At 48.6% G+C, this 24,524-nt stretch overlaps 3 protein-coding genes across 7 annotated transcripts; 2 read left to right on the plus strand and 1 right to left on the minus strand.

Annotated features, from left to right (window-relative positions):
* Positions 1 to 467: 467 nt before the first annotated feature.
* On the minus strand, positions 468 to 9,375 carry CIAPIN1 (cytokine induced apoptosis inhibitor 1). 2 transcript variants are annotated; one of them, XM_035543728.2, is made up of 9 exons: positions 9,243 to 9,375; positions 6,642 to 6,822; positions 6,185 to 6,337; positions 4,145 to 4,221; positions 3,586 to 3,754; positions 3,280 to 3,353; positions 2,834 to 2,949; positions 2,243 to 2,312; positions 468 to 1,631 (listed from the first exon to the last, which is right to left on the minus strand). In XM_035543728.2, the coding sequence occupies exons 2-9, from the start codon at positions 6,796 to 6,798 to the stop codon at positions 1,521 to 1,523; spliced, it is 927 nt and encodes a 308-aa protein (XP_035399621.1). In that variant the 5' UTR covers positions 6,799 to 6,822; positions 9,243 to 9,375; the 3' UTR covers positions 468 to 1,520. The 2 variants fall into 2 exon arrangements, with proteins under 2 accessions (XP_035399621.1, XP_035399622.1); XM_035543729.2 differs by having other exon boundaries at positions 8,874 to 9,250.
* Positions 9,271 to 17,628, plus strand: COQ9 (coenzyme Q9). Of its 4 annotated transcripts, none has more exons than XM_035543727.2 (9): positions 9,271 to 9,398; positions 10,274 to 10,445; positions 11,031 to 11,166; positions 11,516 to 11,658; positions 11,893 to 11,977; positions 13,153 to 13,257; positions 15,270 to 15,425; positions 15,826 to 15,879; positions 17,486 to 17,628. In XM_035543727.2, exons 1-9 carry the CDS (start codon positions 9,335 to 9,337, stop codon positions 17,519 to 17,521), a joined length of 951 nt encoding a protein of 316 aa, XP_035399620.1. In that variant the 5' UTR covers positions 9,271 to 9,334; the 3' UTR covers positions 17,522 to 17,628. The 4 variants fall into 4 exon arrangements, with proteins under 4 accessions (XP_035399620.1, XP_035399619.1, XP_035399618.1 ...); XM_035543725.2 differs by lacking the exon at positions 9,271 to 9,398 and adding an exon at positions 9,608 to 10,110; XM_035543726.2 differs by having other exon boundaries at positions 15,826 to 17,628.
* A 102-nt stretch (positions 17,629 to 17,730) lies between these two features.
* On the plus strand, positions 17,731 to 23,187 carry POLR2C (RNA polymerase II subunit C). The gene is made up of 9 exons (XM_035543722.1): positions 17,731 to 17,873; positions 18,240 to 18,289; positions 18,562 to 18,630; positions 18,837 to 18,889; positions 19,018 to 19,146; positions 20,256 to 20,307; positions 20,825 to 20,993; positions 21,870 to 21,944; positions 22,671 to 23,187. The coding sequence occupies exons 1-9, from the start codon at positions 17,788 to 17,790 to the stop codon at positions 22,813 to 22,815; spliced, it is 828 nt and encodes a 275-aa protein (XP_035399615.1). The 5' UTR covers positions 17,731 to 17,787; the 3' UTR covers positions 22,816 to 23,187.
* Positions 23,188 to 24,524: the final 1,337 nt, after the last annotated feature.

Raw genomic sequence — 24,524 nt, forward strand, 5'->3', positions numbered from 1 at the left:
AGCTCTTGGAGGTCACCCCACCAATCCCTCAAGTCTCTGCTGGCTCCCAGGTAGAGAGTGTGACACAGATAACACAGCAGTTCCTGCCCCTTGATCCACACAGACTTTGCACACCTCAAGGACTCACTCATTTCTCTCCCTGCAAGCCTTCTCCTTACTGAACCAGGAGAAAGGCTCTTTCTGAAATCTACTTTGAATAAAAAAGTGAATCTAGACGTCTTGATTCTGTTCTTCCTAATGGTTACCATGCCATTGAGTCATGCTTTCAGTAGAACAATCTTTGTAGAACTCCAAAATGTACTCTGCAAGCCAACATTTAAACATTTCTGGAAATCACAAACAGCCCCAAGCACAGACGAGTGAGCAGAGACCAAGTAAAAGGAAAGATATGTTTAAAACACCAATAATACCCATTTTAAAACAAGTGTTTTACTATTGGTCACATTTTTTTTAAGAACAGAACAGCCTTTCATCCTAGCTCCTTACATGACTTTATTGTTTAACTCAGGAAGCACAATGACAAGAAGTCACATCCTGTAGAGCATCTTGGGTTTTCCTCCTCTCCTTCCCTGGGTGAGAAGCAAGCCTGGCACAAAACACCAAGAGCTCCCTCATCCCACACCTGTGTGGATGCTTCGCTAGCAGTAATTATGCAAATAAATAAAGAATAGTCAATATCATCCAGAAATTAAGTTATTGCTATGTTCTTATTTATTGGACACTGCAGGTGAGTCACTAGATAACCACCAAGAGAGTGACAGTCTTGGTCAGATTGCCCTTGTGTTCATGTTGGTCAAAGGTGTGTGAGGACAAGACGGATCTCATTTAATTTGCTCCTTGCCTTAAGAGCAAGAGTTTTCTCAATGGGAATGTCTTTGTCATTTTGATGAAAACATAATGGAGGGGGATATCATCCCAAAAGACTTGAAAATTCATCATGCCTGCCAGACTTTACCAAGGAACAGTACACTGCAAAGTGTATTCACTGCTCCTGACTTGCAACGGCAGCTGCTGAGTCACCTTCACCTGGTAAAGAACCACAGGTTCAAATTTCAAGTCAGGAGCCCAAGTGTCACCCTGAGAGCTGAGCAAGAGCTGCTGATTCACTAGGTAAAATAAGGCCAAGAAGGAGTACAATGTGGCCTAGGGGAAGTACTGGTGAGGCTCCTGCCACTGCACACAAGGTCAACCTGACACTTGATTCCAGTTCCCTCTGCTGGTGGGACATGCTATGACGGCCAGCGTCTCAGTATCGAGTCAAGGCAGCTAAAACAAGGTGTACCATTAACAAGTCTAACACATATAAGACCACTCGCTACCAAAGATTATCACACAGCCCAAGGTTGATTGCATGTGATGAGCTCACAGCAATGTCAGTGCCCACAGTGTCCCTTCCCACAAGGAGTATCAGCTGGAGAGCATGAATTTGAGAGGATGAGGACTGCAAGAAGCCTCAGACTGCATCTCAGACAGACGGAAAAGCAGAGGAGTCCTTTTCAGGACATCCAGAGATGTCTGTGTTAGGCATCATGCAGGTGGTTCTCTTTCAGCAGAATCTTCTCTCCAGGCTTGAACGCAGGCATGCCCAGGTAAGGGCAGCTGGCACAGCGGAATGCATCCCCCAGGTAGCACTGCCAAGAGACCGAAAAACACTTTCTGTAATCATGGCTACTTTCAGTTACCTCTTCCTGTGATACGGTTTACCCATCTAGAGAAATGACCTGCTCCGCAGCATACGCCAGCACAGAAACCACTTCCCTTCCACCTCCTCTGGACACATGCCTGTTTAGCACAGTTAGCGGAGCTGGTGCAGGGCACTCACATGGAAGAAGCAAGCTTCCACCCCAGCCCCACAGGAGGACTGCACTGCCCAGCCACTGCTGCATGCTGGGCTTGGGCAGCTCCCTAACCACCACAAGGTTCCCCTATACTCCCATAAGGTGATCTTCCCTGAGGAGATCACTGGTTAGCAAGTGCAGTAAAGGTTCACTGTTCATTCTGACACCTACAAGAGTGGCACTTGCACTGTAGCAGACAGCATGCATTGCTATATAGCATGCAGGCACAAGAGAGCAGGCTGTTTTAAGAATCAAGATGAGTAAAACCAGATGCTCTGCAGCACCCACACAGGCAGTATTTGAAAGCAGTAAGCGAGCTTAGGGAGCAGCCACCAGAGAAAACTGTTCTTAGACACATACTGCATCTTGCAAACCACAACATAGAAACAAAAATGACTATTTACATTTCCACAGGCAGATTTGGGCTGTGAGCTCTTCTTCTCCTGTTCTAGCTCTTCAGCCAGGCCACATGTGCTGCAGAAAATAAAGAAATCACTTGCATCTTTCTGCTTACAGGTTGTGAGTCACCAATACTTGTTCCAGACCTGTTCACACACAACAGCCCTCACTTTGTCACATGACACAGATGGCTCTGGGACTCTCACATACCTTGTTCTCCAATACAACAGTTTGCAAAACAAGAGTTGAAGCACACTTGTCCAGTTGAACTGAGTGGGAAATGAGTAAAACATTTGCTACATGAACTATTTTTCCTTGGAATCTGAGGAACCAGGATTTTAGTGAAGGCTGTGCAAACTGTGCAGCTACCTCCAAGAAGAGTGTTGATCGTATCAGTGTGGTAGTTTGTAGCAGTTTTGGTGTAGCTAACCAATTCTCACTCTGTTTGGATTCACACTCAAATAGCTAAGATAAGAAAGGACATGAACCAACTGAATTATGCTTTGAAGTCCCCACAATCTTTTTAAAAACATGCAACATTAAAGTTTCAATATTACAGTTAAGAGGTTCACTGATATGCTAATCCCAGCACTGACCAGTTCTTGCAGGCTTTCTTTTTGCCCATTTCTTTGCAGGATGGAGCTCTGAGGGAAGCTGGATCTGGCTTTTTCAAATCCTCTGAATCTAGCAGTTCATCAGAGTCCAGAAGATCCTGGAGTATACCATGGAAGATAACACACAGCAAATGGACATGTTAGTAGGGAATGACATTGCTGTGCTGTGTTCACAGAAATGCCACTGTTTGTAGCAATAGCAATAAAGTGCTGCAGCCATTCCCTCTTAACCTTGTCTCCTCTCCACCCTCACCATACCTCTGGGCACCCAACACCTCATACAGCAGCTGAGAAATTTTACCCTAGAGATTCTTTTCTACCTCTTACGTTGTAAAGCTTCCCATGAGACATGACTGAAACTAGTTACAGTAGGAAAGAATAGAAGAGAGAAGGAATGACAGCGAAGTCTCACAAATAAAAATGGATACCATCTCTTCATCATTCATATCATTGGCAGAGAGTGTCCACAGCTTAGCAGTGGCTGGATCCACAGAGGGTTTTCCTGGAGCCAAAACAAGTAAGAAATAGTAGCTAATCCAGCCATTGCCCAACAAATTTTGGGCAATATTTTGCCCCATATTTCCAACAAATAGAGAATTCAAAAACTTTGGAAAGCCCCCACTCTGCAGATTTTTATGTAACACTCCCTACCACAGAGCAGTCTCCCTGCTCCAAGGGATATTGGTCACCTGAGAGGCAGGTGATCCACACATTCAGCAAGCACCACACATTACCTGAAGGACCAGGTTTCTTGGCAAAGGATAGTTTGAGCTGACTTGAGGATCCCACTTCGAAGTTGGGTTTCCTGCCTTCTATCCGAACAATGAGAAGGTCATTGCCTTGGTAATCCAAATGTCCTTGGACTGACTGGGCCTCCTCTGGGGTCAAAGGTTCCTTTTGCAGCTGCAATGCAAGATCTTAGGTTAACTTCACACAGAGCCACCTTATTTCAGTGCCCTGTACATTATCCCTGTGAACACAGATAATCAGTCGTGTCTGGCTCCAGCTGCTTATCCTTCAGAGCAGAGGGTGAGTCAGTCCTAGTTGCAGCGCAGCAGAAAGAGTTGATCAGTATGACACAAGCAATCAGTCATGACAAAAGACAGTTTCTCTTCTATTTTCAACCCTAAAGAATAACACTACCTTTGCAGTAACAAAAGTTTGGGGCAGGCAATGTCCATGCACATTTACAGTAAACCAGAGTAGCGAAACATCTTGCTACCCATCAAGTCCTCATCTAATATTTCAAGGTAACAGCATGAGGGAGTTCTGGAAGAGTAAGTACATACATACCTCCTTCACTTCCACTATCCCAGAGAGAGTCAGAGCTGCAAAGAGTTTGGCTGTCGTCTTGATTCTGTTGTTGTTTCCTGGAAGACACAAAAGCAGGAAATAGCAGGAGGGAAGAACAAGAATAGAGGTCACTAAGAAACAGATATGGTGCTTGAAACCTGGAAAAGCAAGACAGCTTTACAAGGAGGTACTCAAGCCAAACCTTTGCTTTAAAATGGGCCCTCTCCAGTGACAGCAGGAACAAACCAGAAAGAGCGAGCAGCTTGTTCATTAGAATAATGGCCTGGGATCACAAAGTTGGTTCTAGCTCCAGATTTGTTCTACATATGCCAAAACCTCCTTCAACACAATCAACACCAATTTTAAAAGGAATGAAAGAAAAAAAAAAAAAGATCCCCCAAAACATTTTCATATATTGCAGTAAACAACTCATGAATTTTCAAAACATGGATTCCTAAATGAGCATTAAATTCAGAAACATAACATTCAAGAGCCTTGTTCCAATAGGCATAAGTTACTACAGTCACTGTTTCATCAAAGACTCATTACAGGCTTCTTCCCTTGGCCACAGGATTGTGCTGAGTTCAGCCACCTTGTCTCCATACTCTCACTCGCACTTTATTCCAAGTCCACCAAGTTCCAGCCTGCCAGATGTGACTTTGGAAACCAAAAACACCCATCTACTCCAGACTGTGCACATTCTTCATTCTGTCCCAGGAACGTCTCCCATCCTGGTATTGTACCTCTTGCACTGCAGCGCCACTGCCAGCTTCAAAACAATGGCAAATCTTCCTAAACTGAAAGAGCTTCTGTTGCCAATTATACCACTATTTTCAGTGCTGCAGATTGTGCCAGTAGAAACATCATCAGCACACATGCTTCTGTTCTTATCAGATGGCATGTTATTTCCTCATTTCTTCCTAAACCAACTCGATGCCAGCAAGGTTTGAATGCAGGTCAGGCATTAAGACAAAGAATAATCTTGTGTCCACCTCCTTCTGTGTTCCACCAGCCTGCTGTGCTGGGTGCTCTGGCTTCACTTTTAGAACTTAGTCCAAACACTTCTACCTCTTCTCAACTGATTTCTGGGGCAGCCTCTCTCAGCATTTGTCACCTGTTTTAAAAATCAATTTGGAGGCTCAGAAACATGGCACCTGTGACAATCTATTAACACTACAACCTCTAGGAGAAAACCAGAGTCCACCGAGGTTTTCAGTGTAGTTCAGGAACATGCCTGTCCTGCACTTTTGATAGAAGGAGAATGCCTGCAGAAACCCCTGATGGCTATCAGCTTAAACACATGATTACTAACACATGACTGCTAGTCGGTCCAGGGAAGTGATTGTCCCGCTCTACTCTGCGCTGGTGTGGCCTCACCTTGAGTACTGTGTGCAGTTCTGGGCAACACAGTACAAAAAGGACATTAAACTGTTGGAGAGTGTCCAGAGGAGGGCGACGAAGATGGTGAAGGGCCTAGAGGGTAAGACGTATGAGGAGCGGCTGAGGTCACTGGGCCTGTTCAGCCTGGAGAAGAGGAGGCTGAGGGGGGACCTCATCACAGTCTACATCTTCCTCGCGAGAGGGAGTGGAGAGGCAGGTGACCTATTCTCTGTTATTACCAGTGACAGGACCCGTGGGAACGGTGTGAAGCTGAGGCAGGGGAAGTTTAGGCTGGACATCAGGAAGAGGTTCTTCACCGAGAAGGTGGTCGCACACTGGAACAGGCTCCCCACTGAAGTAGTCACTGCACCAAGCCTGTCTGAATTTAAGAAGCGGTTGGACTGTGCACTTAGTCACATGGTCTAAACTTTTGGGCAGACCTGTGCGGTGCCAGGAGTTGGACTTGATGATCCTTATGGGTCCCTTCCAACTCGGGATATTCTATGATTCTATGATTAAAAAAAATGCTATTCAGGTTAGTGTGTCAGGAGAATGAAAATCTCTAAATGGGAGCCAGTGTTCCTGATGCCTTTCATTACAGAGTAATTCTCAGGAATTTCTCTGTTGCCACGAAAGCAAGGCTGATGCAGATTCTCTCACCTGATTCTGTAACCACCGGTTCTTTCAGAAGTACACGTCCCCCAGGCTTAAGTATCCGAGCTATTTCTGCCAACACCTCTGTGGTGTGCTGCACAGTACTGCCTGGTACCATGCCAGATAGAATTACATCAAAACTGGACTCCCTGTGTGCCGCTGCAAAGAAAGACGTAAGATGGTACAATTTTACATGCACACACGCACAAATCTTTGCTTAATAATCAATTATACGTTCCTCTTCAACTCTCATGCCTGTGTATAACAGCAATAACCGGTTAAAGACACCAGTCATAGGAAGCATGACCAGGGTATATCACTGTCTTTGCTGCATTGCCGGTGGAGAGCATTAACAGTGGGTGCTATTGCTGTTCTGAATGCTGACTCAGGGAACACGTGAGCTCGTAAGATAAAGCACCCTCTCCCTTTAAAAGAAGCAGTGAAAAATTGGGATCATTCTTACATTGAGACAGTTGGTTAATGTTTTCCACAGAGACACGATTATCAGCTCCCACCAGTGCCTGAATTTTATCCACCAAATCCTTCAGTGCTGCAGCCGGCGAGGAACTGTCCCAGATGATGGCCACACGCTGCCCAGGTGCAACCCCATACTCCCCCATTTCTGCAGCAGCAGCAGCAACAGCCTGGCAACAGCAAACAGAAGTACAGGGCAGGGGAAGACAGGAAGGGTAACTGCCAAATGCACCAACACCTTCACAGAATATGACTGGGTCATTGAGCACTGACTTCTTGTAATAAATGGGAATTTTTCTGGAGACAGGCAGCACGTAGCTCCCACAAATAAAGCATTCATATGACATTAAGAAGTATCTACATTTAAGGGCATAATTCTGGTTTTTCTCCAGTTTAGAGGCTTGTTTCGCAGGGAGATTGCAAGCCATGCTTAAAAAAATAAAAATAATTACATGCTTTCCTTTGGATTTGAATATAAATGTATACAGGATTTCTGGAACACAAGACTAGTGACAACTTTGTGACAGTTAGAACTGTCTCCTACTCACGACATGACCTAGTAGAGTTGGCCTCCACTATATGTGAAGAAAAAAAAAAAAAAAGTAACTTTTGGCATTCCCAGCACTCCAGATTGAAGTTCTTTCAACTCTTACCATTGCAGGCACTGGGAGAACAATTACACAGCAGGGAAGAGGGGAACTGAATGTGTATTTAGCAAGTTTTGAGAAACCTTTCTCTGTAATAATACTTTAAAAATACTGTATTTTTGAGAGAGGCCAAAGAAAATCTGCATCATAAAAGTGTCATGGCAGGAGTCAATCATGTTGTCACCTGTACTCATTGCAGCACCAACTACTGAAAATAATTTCCTGTCCTCTTTCACTTTACTCATCCAATGCAGCCTTTCTAATTTAACACAACCATGGAGGACAGAAACAGTGATAAGCATAATGGTTGCCCACTTCATCTGCAGTCAGATATAAGCCATGCACTTGCTTCAAAACAGTCTGTTTTAAGATCATCGTCTAAAATCATTACAACATTATGCATCCTGGATAAAACCTTATCATCGCTATGTTTTCATCAAAGAGCTCATGGATGTGCTGCACCAAAGTTAACTGAGTTGCCCACAATCTGCAAGTCGATTTTGACTCCCTGTTCCTCAAGCTCAACATGCCATAGACTCCTAGAAACTGCAGACATGAAGAATGGGACAACCCTAAACCTTGTCCAAGCGACTCTGGTAGGAATGGGTTGTAATCCAGCCTGCACAGCCAACCCAGCCACAAGTAAAAGATCCCAGACACATGATACAGGTTACAGGACCTCAGATTTGGCCTTGAGGGCACTTGCAACGCAAGCTAAGCAACCACAACTAAGATTAACACTAGTAAACCTGTATTAACCATGACAAAACATCATCTTTCCCAGGCAGGTGGCTGAAAACCTCAAAAGATACATAACCTGTTAGACTAATGTAGAAAAAAAATAAAACAAAGTCACACCCTCCTCTCAGAACAACAGGCTGTGACTGTTCGAGAGGTTCAAGTAAAAAGGTGTAACAGCAGATCCCAAATGTGATGCCAAAATAACATCATGGAAATAATTTCAGTCTGAGCCCAAGCCACTCGAACAGGAACACCAGATCACCAGCCTGCATCAGTGCCCTGAGACCTATCTAAAGACAGCAGGAAGCTACTGCTTCAGGTACATGACGTTAATCTGCCTTCAGTGGGCATGAAGACCTGGAATTGCTGTTGAAGCATGGACAACCAATGACTGGGTGAGTTCCAGGGAAGCGTGTATTTTCCCCCTCTAAGATTTCCAGTAGTAAGTGGAATTTATTTAGAATGAAGGGGTTACACCCCAGCCGTCTTCCTTCTTCCACACGCCTGCGGCTATAGAACCTGCCAAGCTAGCTTGCTAACTCAGGGAAGCACCTGGCACCCCATGGTCTAGCTGAACAGTGCTTTCCTCTGCTGCTGCTGAGGAGATCGTTGCAGTTACAGCTGAGCTGCTTTGTCACCGGGGGGCAAGGAGGGGACGCGGTGCAGGCATCCTGCGGGACGTGGGGCTTATTTTCATGTCATGGTCACCAGCAGGCCGTGAAGAACAGGACTGTTCCTCCCACAAACAGGGGAAGGAAGGGGCTTTAAGCAGTACTGCAGGCTCCCAGCTTCCGTATGTTTAAACAACAACAACAACAAAATTTTTGGGCTACCTTGTCCAGCACATCAAAGCTTCAAGTTAATCGCGAGCTCAGGATGAAGCCAGGCAGGTCCTGCTGGCCTGGGGCACAACTCACGGGTACAGGCAACAGACAAACGGGGCCTACAAACACGTCGCACGCGTTCCCTCACAGCGAGAGCGGAGATTAAATACCCAGTCACGGAGCCACGCCCGCGTGTCCTGGGAAAGGCAGAACGACATCGCCCCTCCGCCAAGCCCGGGGGGCGCCCCCAGCCAGGCCCGGGAGGAGCCGAGCGGACAGGGCAGGAGGCGCAGCGCTGCCTGGCCGTGCCCGCGAGGCCGTGGAAGCGCCGGGGCTGCCCCAGGACCGCCGACAACGCCCGCACCCCGCTCCCCTTACCTGCGGACGGCGCGGCACGGGCTCGGCTCGGCTCCCTCTGACACCGTCACGGCCCTGCCCCGCTGCGTCATCGCGCCCTGCCCGCTTCCAAAATGGCGGCGGCGGCGGCAGGCAGCCTGCGGCGGGCGGGCTGGCGGCTGTGGCGGGGCCGCGCGGGTGAGGGGGCGGGGGGCGTGTGCTCGCGCTCGTGCTCGCGCTCGCGCCCGTGCCCCTGCTCGTGCCCGTGCCCGTGCGCTTGGCGGGCGGGGCGTGGGGGGCCGGGGGAAGGTGAGGTGAAGGGCAGCGGTGCGGGGCCGCCCGCCCCCCCAGCCCCACGCAGCGGGGCGAGGCCTGGCCCGCGGGGCGCCCCGGGCCGTGCGGTGCCCGTCGGGGCCGGTGCGGGGGGAAGCGGGCAGGGTGGGCTGCTGCAGCTCCGCGGCACCGCGCTGCTGTGTGTCTGTGCGCAGGGCTGAGAGAGGGCTGTGCGGACCCTGAAGCGAGCAGGCTGTCAGCGAGCCCGAGCGTTAGGGCTTGTGTGTGTTTATCCCTTCGCGCAGCCCTAGCTCATCAAAAACACAACGCCTCACTGCAGTGAAATTAAAAATTCTCCCACGGTAGCCCTAATTGCCAGGTGTGCTGTCTTTGAGTCACCTGAGGAGCAGAAGCAGCAATTGGAATGTGGTATCTGTTCAAACTGCTACCTCACTTGAGCGCTGCAGTGACCCTGTTCTGGGTTCTTTCCTTGTGATGGGCCAAGGACCAGAGGCGTGTTGTGGTGGGTGCAGGTTTGTGTGTGTGCTTTCCAGCACAAGCTTGCAAAACTCCTTTCTGTTTGCTGCATGTGCAGGATGCCTTTCCTCAGAAGATGTTTCCACTTCATCAAGTAAACGTAAGTCTAGGATGACAAGGGTGTTTCTCAGAAGTAAAGACTATCGTTCCCTGCAGGTTTCCATGCCTTTTGGCTTTTGTTTGCCACAATGCTCTTCTCCACCTTGAGTCCCTGTGCTGTCTTGTACCTGAAGGACACATCTGACTCCTTGTTTCCCTTTCAGGGCTCAGGTGCCAGCTCTACCCACCCCAGCGGGCCCTCCATGCCTCAGCTGTACTGAGGAGAGCCTCAGATGAGCAGAAGAAGGAGCCGCTGGCATCTTCCCCTCAGCAGCAGTTTGACTCACCCCCAACAGACCCCCAGCCTGACCGTGAACCTCAGGGCTCTCGCCCCAGGTAACTCAGTAGCTCGCTTTAGAGCTGTCCTGCCGGCAGTGAGATCTAAAGGACTTGCTTTGCTGAAACTTGCTGCTGCTCAGAGACAGTGCAGTCCAGAATTAATGGCGCTTCAGTAGCTGTGACAGTGCAAATTCCACTGTCCTTCATGGAGACAAGATGGGACTTGCTTTCACAAGGAAGCCTTTCTAGTCTGCAGAGCACAGGCCTGCACTTCTATGTTCTTGTGTAAATCTATAGTTGCAGTGTCCATGTGCTTATATCTGTAAAAGGGAAAAACGTAGTTTTTTTTTTTTTTTTTTTTTTTTAAGGAGTGGGATATCTGAGGCTGGTTGATCTCCAGGTAACCAACTGGATCGAGCCTTCCCTTATTTCCCTCTCCTCCTCTAACAGCAAAGGTTCATTAAAAATTCCTTTTTCTAGAATGGAGGGGGAAGGATTTTACAGGAAGACATCAGATGTATACTGAGTGAGCAGATCTTAAAGCATGTTCACACACACTGGTGGCAGTGAGTGAGCAGTAGAGTCCATGTTGCTGATGGGTGATGGTGACGTTCCCCTCACTGTACCAATACCTTCTCATAGTTACACTGGCCAGGGCGGCCAGGAGTCAGAGGACTATGAGAGCGAGGAGCAGCTGCAGCACCGAATCCTCACAGCAGCGCTGGAGTTTGTGCCTGAACATGGCTGGACGGCAGAAGCCATTGCAGAGGGAGCCAAGGTATGTGGGAGAGAAGCAAAGAACCAGTCAAAAGCTGGATGGAACCGAAGTTCAAAGACAGACCTGCATGCTTCCCCCACATAACCTTGGACAGCGTACCCCAGTCAGCAGATGGTACCGGGCAGGAATGAATCCCAGCTACAGGGTAACGGTGTTAAGAGTTAAACTGAGGCACAATGCAGAGTAGTGATCCTAATGAGAGGCGAATATGTATCAGAGCATTTTAATACACTATTGTTTCATTTAAATTCATCCAACATCATGTATAAAATAAATACAACATATTTACTAGTTGGATCCTGCTTAGCAGTGTATGACCTGATCTGTGCTTCTCCCTTTTTCCCTGCAGACCCTGGGTCTCTCTGTTGCTGCAGCAGGGATGTTTCACAGCGATGGCAGTGAACTGATCCTGCACTTTGTATCTCAGTGCAACACCAAGCTGTCTGACCTGTTGGAGCAGGAACAAAAACTAGTGCAGTTGGGTGAGACAGAGTGAGTACTGGGTATAAAAATGCATCTTCCTTGGCAGGCACTGGGAACTCGATATGCAGAGAGGCCATCCAGAAATGTAATTTACTCAAGCAATACTACTTTCCCAGATACAAAATTGGACTAGAGACAACAAGGATACACAATACTTTGCATCGCTGTTGCTGAGGCTTGAGATTCTCAAGAACCGATTTTAACTTGGATGTTCTTCATATTTGTATTTTTTTCCTCACCCAGGAAGAAGCCTACAGATCAATTCCTGAGAGATGCTGTAGAAGCCAGGCTGAGGATGCTGATTCCATATATTGAGAAATGGCCCCAGGTATAAAATGCATATAAGGATTGTCTTTTTTTTTATGCGTGTATTTTAAACACCCTGTGGCTTTCAACATAGTCTATCCACCAGAATAGTTCAAGGTTATAAATGAAACCCTCGCTGGTTTCAAATGATTTGTAGCCTTCAAAAAGAGAGCACCCTTGAAGAAGGTAGTTAAAAGTGTCTAGCAACTATTCCTTGCCTTTCCAGAAACACAAACCTCTCCATTGTTCACTCCACCCATCTGGGATCCACAGGGGGATAACCTGTTTCTCTGCTCAGTTGTATTTAGTGTCACTGCAGTGTCAGGCTCCTTGCAGTATTGTTTTGGCTGCACTAGTATCATTTGACACCCGAAAATGCAGAACTACTGCTTCGTTGCAAGAAACTGCCTGCCTAGTATGCGAATGGCAAACCCTTGACAATATGAAGAAGCTGTCTTCTTCAGGTGAACTGAGAGGGCTCCATGCTTCAAAATTCAAATGCAAATCTCAAGCCATTCTTCTCAGGGTCAGATGGGAATTGTAGCTACAGTAACAAATGAAGAGTTCCCAACCTTGGCCTACAAAGCCTCAGTTGTCCAGTCATTGCTGGCCTCTGGGCAGCTGAATCCAACTCTCCTTGCAGAGAAAGAAGATAGGATTCATGCTTTTGTTACAAATAGCATAGATTGTCTGGTGAAGGATGTGGGTGGTTTGTGACTCTCCTGGTGTTGTTACTGGTTTCAGAGGCTGAAGGAGGGCCATTATAGCTGTCTGTTCTGCCCTTAGTAGCTGATTGGAGTTCAAAGTCAAATTCAGAGCAAGGTTTGACTCTGTCCCTGCCTGCAGGGACACAGCACACAGGTGAGCCAGCTCAGCCTGTCCTGTGTTTCCATGCCTGGAGAAACAGCTCAGAGAGCCAACACAGAGGCATTCAAGCTGAGCAGGGAGCTGAGCAGGGAGCTTGGGCTCCAGTGGTGGCCAAGTTGTGAGGTTGGCTGCCACACTGTACACTCCCTGCAAATCTTGCTGCTTGGAAAGACCAGTGGTAGGTGAATAGAACTTGGTCTTGTCACTTGGAGCTGGAGTCAAGTCAACAGCAACAGCAAAAATATAACAGAGCAGAGAAACGTTGGTCTGTTTTCATGTTATGTCCTTCTATGTTTGACTCTTCCATTTCCCTGTGTATTTTCTTCTCAGGCTGTCAGCATCCTGTTGCTCCCACATAACATCCCTTCCAGCCTCAACCTCCTCACCAGCATGATTGATGATATATGGCACTATGCTGGAGACCAGTCTACGGACGTAAGTCCTTGTGCCTTGCAGACAGGCTGGTTCTACCCATCTGCACTTTAGGAAAATGATGGGTTGAAGTAGGCCATGCCTCTCTTGAAATGATCCATTTTTTGAATGAGGGAAGATGCTTTTAGAAGCACCCAAGGGTCTTCAGAAGCCATACTGTAATTTCCAAAGAGACTTAGGAGCCAAAGGTACTAAATACATACTATACTAAATACAAATTTAATGCCGATGGGATTAGTGCAAAGTAAAAGGTCTGATGTTCCTAGACTTATTGTTCCTAGACTTATTCATAAGTGCTTTTTTTTGTGCAATTTTTTTAACAAAATTGTTAAGATTTGGAGACTAAGAAGTTGATCCAATTCAGTTAGTAAGGAGTGTGTCTCTGTTGAAGCAGCTGTGTCTTCTACCAACAGTAGCATTTACAGATTTGACTTGAAAACCTTTTAAAGAATCTACCTAAAAATGCGAATAGGTTATTAAAGCTTTCATCCTTCTGGAAGGAAATAAAAGAAAAATTATAACCTTAATTAAATTATTTTAATTCATATTGACATAGGGAGAGATGGGAAAAGCTAAATGAATCATTTTAACAAACTACTTTAATAAACTTCTTTTATCTGAATATGAAAGAGAAGCTACTGCAGTGAAAAAATAAATCAGATGACAGAAAAAGGAATAAACTAGAAAAAAAAGACTGTGATTGCATCAGGAGCTACAAGTTCCTTATGAAAGTTGAATTCACACGTCAGAATCAGTGTCTGCACTGAGCTGTTCCTAAAGTTTTCTCACTGCTGCAGGGAGTAGGAGAAGTTATCTTTTCTTTGCACCCTCTGATTGATTATAAGCATTTTCTTGGGATGCTGCAATGCTGATTCCACTTCCTCTTTCCAGTAAAGGAGTTTAATCTCGCTTGTAATAGAGCCTTCTTCACAATGCCAGGAGCTGTGCGGTATGCTGTTCCCTCAGAGACCCTTTCAAGTGTTTTTCAGAGCAGGAAGAAAATCAGCACAAGGAGTTTGGTCTCAGACAGATGAGAGCGCCAGCTGCAAATGGTGACATCCCTCACGTTACTTGCCGTGTCACAGTTTGCAGGTTGTGGTACAGACAGCAGAGCTTTTGATCCAACTGTTTTCAAAATTAAGACCAGTGATTTAATTTTCCTGTTGCTTTGTAATCATGAATGGAACAACCAGTATTTTTTCTAGGTACCCAAATTGTTTAATCACCATAATAGCAGGAAATGAAGTTGAAGACTCATTTTTAAAAGTGTGTATATATTGTCTGCCAGTGATTCAAACGCAAGTGGAAAAACCGAAGAGTTTATGAATCTTTGCATTGTGTAACCTATCCTTACAGCATATCCTACAGGACTGCTGCCAGCAGTGTACTGATGTATTTAGTGAATCAGCAGGCAATACTGGTATTTCAGTTATAGGATTTGGGTAAGGTGTATCTCTGTGATGCCGTGCACAGTTCCATCATCAGTTTGTTCTGTTTCTACATGTTTTTGGAGCGAACTACAGCTGAAGTTCAGTAGTAAACGCAGCCTTGCGTTTACACACATCGAATCAGATCTAGAATTGTAGTGTTGCATTTCCTGCTAGCAGTCTTTAAAGCAAAGATAAACTCTTGCACAATACAGCCAACTAGCTGGGTACATTTGCTGCAGGTGCCTGCTTGCAACCAGAAGCAGGTGGTGGTGGTGTTTTTGCTGAGCAGTTTTATACATGGTGCTTGTGACCTCTGTCTGGTGCCGTGGGATCAGCTGTGCTGTCAGATGGTGGTGGTGGCTGGTGGCTCAGTGCATCACAGAGACGAAGCTGCACAGTGTAATTCAAGAAGGAATATGCAGTCCTAGGGCTCTGTTCACTGAGCAGTTTACCAGGGACTGCCCAGTTGCTAACAATGAGGAGGTGGTATGTTGTTTTCCTTTGTGGTTCTCCAGGCCTGCTTTAGTGATCTCACTTCAGGTCACCTCCCTCTCTTTCTCTCTCTCTCAATCCATGCCCCTGCAGTTTAACTGGTACACTCGTCGGGCTGTGCTCACTGGCATCTACAACACCACAGAACTGGTGATGATGCAGGATTCATCCCCTGACTTTGAAGAGACTTGGCGCTTCCTGGAAAACCGAATAGCTGATGCCATGAACATGGGCAATACAGCTAAGCAGGTAACATTGTGGACAAGGTATTCATGCAGCATTCGTCTTGTACCAAAACATGTGCAGACAGAGCTGGCTGTTCAGTCACGCAGACCACATGCTTGCTGAGAGACCACTGGCATACTGGTGGGTGATGGCGTAAATGCTGTCAGCTCCATATCAATAAATACTTGTGTGTTCTAATAAAACAACACTTTTGTCAGACTGACCCAATGATTAGGAGTTGTATATTCCCTGGAAATCCCTTCCTTATATCTTATCTCTGGCTATCATTTTTCTTCAGTGCTTGGCTTATATCAGCACCTTCTTGTAGCAAGTACGCATTTGTTACGATTGTGTCTCTGTATTTGGGTATCTGCAAGTGTAACTGCAGAAGAAAACTAAAGGTTACCTTCTCCCCATCTCCTAGGTACAGTCAACCGGAGAAGCGCTTGCCCAGGGCCTGATGGGAGCTGCGGTTACTGTAAGTAATGCTGAAACCAACAAGGCTGTAAGGGCAGAATTATGTTCTGTTCTGTGCTTAATGCTAGCATGTCTTCCCTCCTGATTCTAGGCTATAGCATGAAAGAGAATTGTCTTTCATAGCTTAACTACACGTAAGAATGATTTTCTGGGTAGTTTGGGCTTAGTTTGCTATTCTGTGTTGAAGGTACTTGTAATACAGCATAAAATTAAGTCCAAAGCTGCAGAATGAGTTTTAGGAATGAGAGGCAGGTGGTCAGAATAAGGGAATGTCACCATTCTCCATCACTTGTCACTAGACCTCTTCCAGTCCCTTCCCTGGAGATCTTGACTGGAGGTTTGTGCATTTATGGACACACAGGAGGTGGCACCTCTCCCTGAGCCACACAGCAGGATCACTTCCTCAAGCTGCAGTCTGTGATAAGGTTGTGTGGGAAATAAAGATGGAAGCTCCTGTTCCCTCTGGCTTCCCGGGGAGCTCACTGCCCACTGTAGGGTGGCTGACAGTGTTTCTGCCCATATTGCAACCTGAACAACTATGACCTGCTCAGGGAAGTTGCTTTTGGTTTCAGGGGACTGCAGTGTCCTTCATGAATTCATTCATCCCAGACATCTGTATGTCCATGAGGTAGCTGCACTTCCTGTAGGACACAAAACAGTCCCTTGTGTACCCACATGCTATTTTTAAGAGCTTCGCTGCCCTACTGTGATGATGTTTTGGACAACTCCCATTGCATGTTAGCAACAAAGTGATTCCCTTGTTATCAGTAATACATGTTTTTTTGTGATTTCCAGTACAAGAAGGCCAAACCACCTGGAATATAAATTAGAAATCATTTTCACTGTATGAAGCAATTCTGAAGAATCTCTCTCACCTCCCTCCACCTGCAGTTATGGTGGAATAGTTCCTTAAGCATTTCTCAGCCTTGCTCCACATCCACAGCCATAGCTGTCCCGCAAATGCCAATATCATTGTAAGATCCTCCATCAGAGAAGTCCGGGTGCACTGTTTGTGCTCCTTGTGCATCAGTATGATGCTCTCTTACACGTGACAACTGTGCAGCTTAGGTCTAGAATATTTTATATTCCCGGATATTTTGTCTGCCTGTGTTCCACCGATAGTTCCCCTGTGCAGATAAAAAGAGGAATGAGATGTGAGTTCCTCTGGAGAGGGGTGGGTTCCAGCCAGCTGGTTTTAGGGCAGAAACATCCCAAGCGTGTTTAACTCTTAAGAACCAATATGGACAGGCCTCCCACGCCCATGGCTGCAGGTGCTGCATGGGTGTGCCGGGCGCTCCAGCTGCGTGCAAAGCAGAGGGCTTGCATTCACTGTGCGGGCTTGTGCAGTCACAGAAATAAAACCCAGCTCAAACTCCCGAACCTAGCAAGCAAGGAGGGCCTTTTGCAGCTCTCAGGAAATCTGCCGGCTCTTCCCGAGGGTACCCAGGGCACCGTTTCTCCGAGCTTTTTGCATTATCCTACTTGCTGTGACCCCAACCTGCGGCTCTCACCGCTGCCTCCTGAGCAGGCGCCTGCCGGAGCCCCTTGGCTTCGGCTGCGGGGGGCCGCCGGTGCTGACCTGCCGCCCGCGTCTCCGTGTCCCGCAGATCACCAACCTGACGGGGCTGAACCAGCGCCGCTGATGCCGGAGCCCTCATGCCGGAGCCCGCGGACCGGCGCCGGAGCGAGGACGGGGCCGCCTTCGCCTCCTTCTCCCTCCCGTCTCCAATAAAGCCCAAGCGCACCCACACCGCGCAGCGTCTCCGCCTGCTTCGACCGGCGGTGGGGGGGCGGGCCCGGTCTTCCGGGTGGCGGCGGCGGCGGCCTCCAGGGGGCGGCCGAGGAGGGCGGCGGTGGGGCGGGGCGGCGGCGGCGGCGGCGGCGGCGGCGGCGGCGGTGGGGGGCGGCCATGCCGTACGCCAACCAGCCCACGGTGCGCATCACCGAGCTGACGGACGAGAACGTCAAGTTCATCATCGAGAACACGGACCTGGCGTGAGCGCCGCCCGCGGGGACGGAGCCGGCTGGGGGGGGGCTGCACCGGGCCTGGCCCCGCACCGCCCGCGGCCTTTCCCAACCCCGAGCGGGCCGCGGAGGCCCGAGCCGGTGGCAGGGTTGGCGGGGGGCTCGTCGGGAGGGGCTGGGGGCGAGCCCCGGTGAAACCGGAGCTGGTTTGGCCCGGGACGCGGGCAGCTCCCGGGCCCCGGCGGCCTCAGTAGGCTCCGGGGCCGCGGGCTGGGACGGGGCCCACCGTGGTGCTACGGTAGCCACCATCAGCACTGTCGTGTGCATCTCCACAGGAGGGAAATGCGTCTTAAGGCATTGCGCTTCTCAGTGTCTAAGCTCCATTTTTTATTGCAGGGTGGCAAACTCCATTCGAAGAGTATTCATAGCAGAAGTTCCCATTATCGGTATTGCCTTTTACTTACTGTTTTGCCTGGTGGTGGTCATGGTTCTTTGCGCTGCCACCCACTCATCGGTTCCCATCTGTTTTCTCCTCTTTCTCCAACTTGTCTTCAACTCACTTGGATGGCACCAGATGCTTAGCTAGTACTGCTGGATGTAACTCATGGGGCTAATGCCACCTCAGCTTCACTGTAGTCTACAATTTTCTGCGCCTTTGTGAACTGCCTGGCTTTTTCCCACAAAAATAAGTCTCAGCATGTTTCTTTCTTCATTGCAGCTATTGACTGGGTCCAGATAGATGCCAACTCCTCTGTCCTTCATGATGAATTTATTGCCCACAGACTGGGTGAGTGCCTGACAGGTTAGAGGAGGGAGGTGGAAATGGCATGAAAGGCTAATGTAACAGCAAGGCAGAGGTTGTGGGCAAAGTTTGTCTCAAGACTGCTAAAGCACCTTTGTCATGAGGCTGCTATTTTTCCGCTAGCATTGGCAGGAGGGACAGTGCACCCATCATCTCGCTCAGACATGTCTCTGATTGCCCTGTTTCCACAGGTCTCATCCCACTCACCAGTGATGACATTGTGGATAAGATGCAATATTCCAGAGTGAGTAAAACAAAACATCTTGGGTACTTATTTTGGTGGTGGTGGTAGGTGCCTGAACTAGTGGGAAATGCTACAAATTCTTGCTGCAAGCAGTTTGGCATAAATGTTTTGACCCATGTCTGTCCCAGGACTGCACATGTGATGAGTTCTGTCCAGAGTGCTCTGTGGAGTTTACTCTTGATGTCCGGTGCAATGAAGACCAGACTCGTCACGTTACATCCCGTGATCTCATCTCCAACAACCCCCGTGTCATACCGGTCAGTGTAATCGCTCTGCTTGCAGCGAGTCCCCTCTCTACTTTACCGTTGAGGCTGGGTTGGCTAGCATATGGGGTATGGATAAAATAAGGCCTTGAAGAATGTTTCTCACTGCCTTAAAGTCCTATTTAAAATGCAGTGGCAGCACAAAGCAGGAATATCTGCATAAACAGCAGCATGTGCCAGTACCCTTCTTTTTGTTGCCTTGTTGGAATTCACTTGCTGTCTGATGACATCTCAAAACAGTATGGCCTTGTTAAAGCCTCATCCTACATCCCTCATCCTCGCCTCATGGGAAGCTTAGCTGCAGCCCATCTATCTTTCCTTGAACACTCAGAGTGTGTGTGCTTGTGTCATACTGTCGTGCTGTTGCATTCTCCTGCCTGCTTGCTGCCAGGACTCTGGCAAGGTCAGCCCTTTCGAAGGCCTGGCAGCAGCCCAGAGGCTTCAGGTTTTCTGATTCTTAGATCGCAGCGTGGCAAGGTGTGAGGAGACTGGGCCACAGCACTGCTGCCAAATAGCTCTTACCCAGTCACCTTGGGGAGGGTTGGCAGAGACAAAGGAGAACAGATGCAGAGGGACTTAATGGAGGAAGTTTGAAAAAGGTGTTGGCCAGAGGGTCCCTGAGGCTGCATCTGGAGGTCATTGTAACCTGGGGGCTGGTTCTGATGGCACAGCGAAGATGGTTCCAGAGTCTGCCTGGTTAAAGTGTTAGACATAGAATCATAGAAACATTTAGGTTGGAAAAGACCTCTAAGGTCATCTAGTCCAACCTAGCTGCGGTGCTGTGAGTTCTGTGTGTTGCCCTCTAGCAGTATTGTGGGTGACTCTGGACTGTGTCCCCGAACCAAGCAGCTGCGCGGGGCCCAGGCTGTAACCCTCTCTATCCTGTGGGAGGGAGCAGGCCCGTGGAGTGGGATATCACATATGGAGCTGCAGCTCGCTAAATTGTCCTGATTTCCATTAGATAGGGTGGGCTGAGTTTGTTGCTGTAAGGCACTGTAAAGTGGTTTTCTGCAGTCTCTCATTTTTGTAGGCAATTATCATTTGATGTGGGGAGAAAAAGTGATGTTGCAGTTAATTCACTTGGTTTTGTTCTCCTTCTGCAGGTAACATCTCGGAGCAGAGATAATGACCCCAATGACTATGTGGAGCAGGATGGTAAGTGGTGTTTCCATGAGAATAAGATCTGTGGGAGGAAATGGATTTTCCTTTCAGTCTCTTTGAACACATCCTTCATTTCCTAGTCGTGTAACCCTAAAGTAGGTGTAAAACAAACCGACATCTAAAGTTGACAGTTGAGAGACACCACCATCAGTGGGGTTAGCATTTTATGTTAACACCACTTAAATGTTATCCCCAGAACTAATGTCCTGTGTCAGAGATCATTTCTGTCTGCCCTTGTGAGAGCTTAGAGACAGCAAAGATGCAAAATGCTCTACAGTCTTTTGTTGCTTGGGGGCTTGAGCTGTGCCTTTGGGCATGTGTGCAACTCCTTTTTACATAGCCTGATGTTTTCTAGCTACTACGGGGACACAAATGAGTCCCTCTAAGAATCCAGGCAAGCCCTGGCTTCTGGTGACGTATTCCTGATTACTAATAATTCCTGCCTTTTCACTAATTTCCTGCTCGATTATTTATCATCATCCCTGTCAAACTGGCATGTGCTTTTCCACAGACATCCTGATTGTGAAGCTGCGGAAGGGCCAGGAGCTCAAGCTGCGAGCCTATGCCAAGAAGGGCTTTGGCAAGGAGCACGCCAAGTGGAACCCCACGGCTGGCGTAGCCTTCGAGTATGACCCAGACAATGCACTGAGGCACACAGTGTATCCCAAGCCAGAGGAGTGGTATGTCCTAGTTGACTAAAACATAGGGCTTGGCTGGCCCTGTCTGGAGTGGGATATGTAGTCTTAGGGTCAACCCAGGGTAGCCAGTACAACAGCTGTAATAATAGCCTAGAACTTAAGCCTGACACTTAAGGGCTCCTAAACCTAGGCGCTGGGGTGTCTCAGTGTTTTTATTTCTGTTTCACCTCTGTTGGCCATCTGGGATAAGATAAGGCTGAGTCTGTCTGGAGGGACTTGAAAAGATTTCTCACATGGATTAAGTGTTTCCAAACAGTCTTTCCAGTGTGGTGTCCTAGAAGCCATGAAGTGTAGCAGGTAGAAAGATACGGTGTGTTGGCCCAGCTGATGTACATGGTACTGCGGTGATGTTGCTAGTGACGTATATGGAGGAGTGGAGGTGCAGGACATCAGGATGAGTCTCACGGATGTCCGATTAATTCCTGCTAGGAAAAATCCCATCTCAGCTGTGCAGCAGAGACAGTGCTGGTGTGCTCTGGTGTTTTCCTCACCAAGTGAAAAGTAGAAACAATGTGGTCCCTTCGGGCATTGTCATCCCTTTGCTCGTAGCAGCTATCAGACTATGCCAGTGCAGTGGATGGAGCCACAGTACCTCAGGCAAGGCTTGCTGGGCTGGGGCAGAGCAGGACTGATCCTGTCTCTCCTGTGCAGTTCAGAGAGGCAGGAGTCTGGCAGGTCCCACCAGGCTGGGGCTGGCGAGTTGCTTCATCCGTCAAAGATACAGTGCGGTCTTGCAGCAGTGCAACTTGTGCCACAGTGCAAACAGTGCTTGTTGTTCCTCTGAGTGCTTGTGTGCTGTAGGGCCAAATGCGCTAGAGTTTGGGCTCCGTGCTGACCTTCCCTGCTCTTTGATTCCAGGCCTAAGAGTGAATACTCGGAGATCGATGAGGAGGATGCTCAAGCCCCATATGACCCCAATGGGAAGCCTGAGAGGTAGGAAGCTGAATGTGCTCCCACTGCCGGGAGATGGCGGGATCCTGCTGGTTGCATTGCTTTGTTTGTTGTTGGTGTCAGATACGGTGCTCTGAAATTTCCCAGCCCAGGGAGCTGGTGTTCCTTGAAAAGCAAGGTAGGAGTTGCAGTTAACTGGTGATATGTCCAGGCCCGGCAGGTTTTCCTCTCAGGGAGATACTAGATGACTCCTCTGAGTTTGTGATGTCAAGCAGGGCATTAGGGTATTTGGTGAAGTATGAGGCTTGGCGAGGAGATGCTTTTAGGAGGATGCTGAAGACACCGATGTCACCAGCACGTGCAGTGTTTATTCACCCATGTGAGTCTCATGCTTTGATGGCTGGTGGTACACCCTCTTCCAGGTGATTCCTACTGAAGGAGTAGGAGTACCTGCAGCCAGCCAGTCGTAGCTTCCCAGTGCAGCTTGTAAGTCACAGAGCTGAGCAGGGAAAATCTCACAAATGTTCTTGCAGCCTGGAGGGTCACAAGTGTTGGAGTGAGCTCTGGGTCTGTGGCTGCTGTTGTAGAGGCACCCAGCTGGTGCCCAGCTGGAAGGTCAGTGCTGCTGACGGCTGGGGACTCCCAGCAGATCTCATGGAGATCTCATTGTGGGTCACAATGGGCTGGAACTGCTCTGTGGGTGCTCTCTGGTTTTACACATCTGTCCAGAGCAGGTGGTAACTTTTCTCCCCTGACTTGTAATCTCAGGTTTTATTACAATGTGGAGTCCTGCGGCTCTCTGCGCCCAGAAACCATCGTTCTCTCTGCACTGTCTGGCCTGAAGAAGAAATTGAGTGACCTCCAGACACAGCTGAGCCACGAGATTCAGAGTGATGTCCTCACTATAAACTGAGGTGGCCCCTTGCACAGGATTGTCCAGGCAGGAGTGATGCAGAAGGTTCCTGTCTCTGCATGGCAGCACCCTAGCCTGAGGCTTTTGCCTCCCCATCTCCCTCTGCCTTTCCTGGCCCAGTTCTGCTGGTCAGTGACACCTCTTTCCTGGCTCTCCCTTCCCAGAGAAAGCCATCATGACACATAAGGTAAAAGAAGAAATCTGTAAATGTCTTGACTGGGATGGGAGTGGGCTTTGTCTCTAAGTGAGCCCAGAGTTTTGGACTTTAACCACAGGACAGTTGGGATCGGGAAGCACATACCTTGGTTATACAACCCTATCTTATTTACATGTCCGTTCCTTCCTGTGCTGAATAAAGCCTTACCCCCCCTAGGTTCAGTCATCCTTGAAAGCTGCTCTGGGGCTGCAGGAAGAGTTGTCACATTGTTTAGTTCCCTCCAATAGACAATAACTTAATGAGATCTGCTTTGGAGGGAGCATTGCTCTCTACTGCTGATTGCTGCTCTTGACAATTATCTGCTACGGAGACCAGAACGCCCTCCAGCAGGTAACCCTGTTGTTTACAGTTCCAGCGCTATATTTAAAGCAGATGTTTGAGGCTGGCCTGGTAAGAGACATGCTTCAGAAGGCAGTGGGGCAGGAGAGTGCAGATGGGCCAGGGAGGCTGATCTCTATTTAAAGGCTCATTTGGAGCAGATTCTACCCATGCGCTATTTAATCTTTATGTTAAGAGCTGGGGTTAGCAACCCCCAGCTGGCAGCTTTGACCATGCCTGCAGCCCGCAAGGTATGAGCTGGCTTACATGCCAGGCTGGAGCTTGGTGCACATGCCGAGCCATGGCAGTGGATGAAGGGCTCCAGGGATGGCCCAGTCACCCCTTCTCCCCTTCCTCATTGTCCAGGGGGACCTGGGACAAGCTTCTCAGTGACACACTGCTGGAGAGAGCAGGAGCTGCTTCTTCCTTACCTTGGTGGCTGGAGGGCAGGGGAAGGCCCCTTACTTGGGGCCTAGGTGAGGGGATGGCTCAGGTGCAGGAAGATGTGCTGCTCCAGCTGAGCAGGGCACACAACCTGAGTCAGTTCTGTTTTTCCCTCCGGGGAAGAGCTGCTGAGGTTAGGCTGCTTGCAGTGTCCTGTGGGCCAGGGCCTGCCTTTCTCTGTGCTGTTGCTCTGCCACATAGATGTACCTGCCCCCATCCCCAGAGGCAGTGAGCAGGAGCATCTAGTTCCCCCTGGCCCTGACAGGTGGTTCAGGCTTTGGTTGTAACCATGGGGGGGCTGTGGTGCCCTGCCTGGCACAGCTGCCGCTCTTCTTGCCCCAAGACCAGCACTGTGCCAGACAGCCAGGGTAGCACTAACCAAACTGTCAGAACACTGGAAGAACTCAGAGTTGGCGTGGCTGGAAACCCTGTCTCCCACAGATACAGAGAGCCAGTGCTGTGCTAGTGTGGCCCCAGACAGCTGAAAGTGGGATACTGGTGTCCTCCTTTGCCCAGGGGTAGTTGATGGAGGGTACGACTTGCTACACCCATTTCCCCTCCCCAGCCCTTCATTTGAAATGTCCTTGCAGTCACTGGCAGCAGAACAAAGCTTTGAGGCAAACACACTGCCTGTAGCATTAGAAAAGTCTCCCTTGGTCAGCATTTTTCTCTGGCATGCGATACTTGAACTTGTACTTCCTGAGCGTGTTTGGATGGAACAGACAAACAG

This window comes from Cygnus atratus, chromosome 12 (genome assembly GCF_013377495.2).
Source record: "Cygnus atratus isolate AKBS03 ecotype Queensland, Australia chromosome 12, CAtr_DNAZoo_HiC_assembly, whole genome shotgun sequence".
Taxonomy (NCBI): Eukaryota; Metazoa; Chordata; class Aves; order Anseriformes; family Anatidae; genus Cygnus; species Cygnus atratus.

Excerpts from the sequence above, each read along its gene's own strand:
- COQ9 (XM_035543723.2), top strand. The coding sequence starts at position 9,969 with ATGGGCCAAGGACCAGAGGCGTGTTGTGGTGGGTGCAGGTTTGTGTGT. Across the intron at positions 10,111-10,273 it reads TTCCACTTCATCAAGTAAAC|GGCTCAGGTGCCAGCTCTAC; the intron begins GTAAGTCTAGGA and ends TTTCCCTTTCAG. Across the intron at positions 11,167-11,515 it reads CCATTGCAGAGGGAGCCAAG|ACCCTGGGTCTCTCTGTTGC; the intron begins GTATGTGGGAGA and ends TTTTCCCTGCAG.
- CIAPIN1 (XM_035543728.2), bottom strand. The coding sequence starts at position 6,798 with ATGGGGGAGTATGGGGTTGCACCTGGGCAGCGTGTGGCCATCATCTGG. Across the intron at positions 4,222-6,184 it reads ACCGGTGGTTACAGAATCAG|GAAACAACAACAGAATCAAG; the intron begins GTGAGAGAATCT and ends TGTGTCTTCCAG. Across the intron at positions 1,632-2,242 it reads CCAAATCTGCCTGTGGAAAT|TGCTACCTGGGGGATGCATT; the intron begins GTAAATAGTCAT and ends GTCTCTTGGCAG.
- POLR2C (XM_035543722.1), top strand. The coding sequence starts at position 17,788 with ATGCCGTACGCCAACCAGCCCACGGTGCGCATCACCGAGCTGACGGAC. Across the intron at positions 20,308-20,824 it reads TGACTATGTGGAGCAGGATG|ACATCCTGATTGTGAAGCTG; the intron begins GTAAGTGGTGTT and ends GCTTTTCCACAG. Across the intron at positions 21,945-22,670 it reads CCCAATGGGAAGCCTGAGAG|GTTTTATTACAATGTGGAGT; the intron begins GTAGGAAGCTGA and ends TTGTAATCTCAG.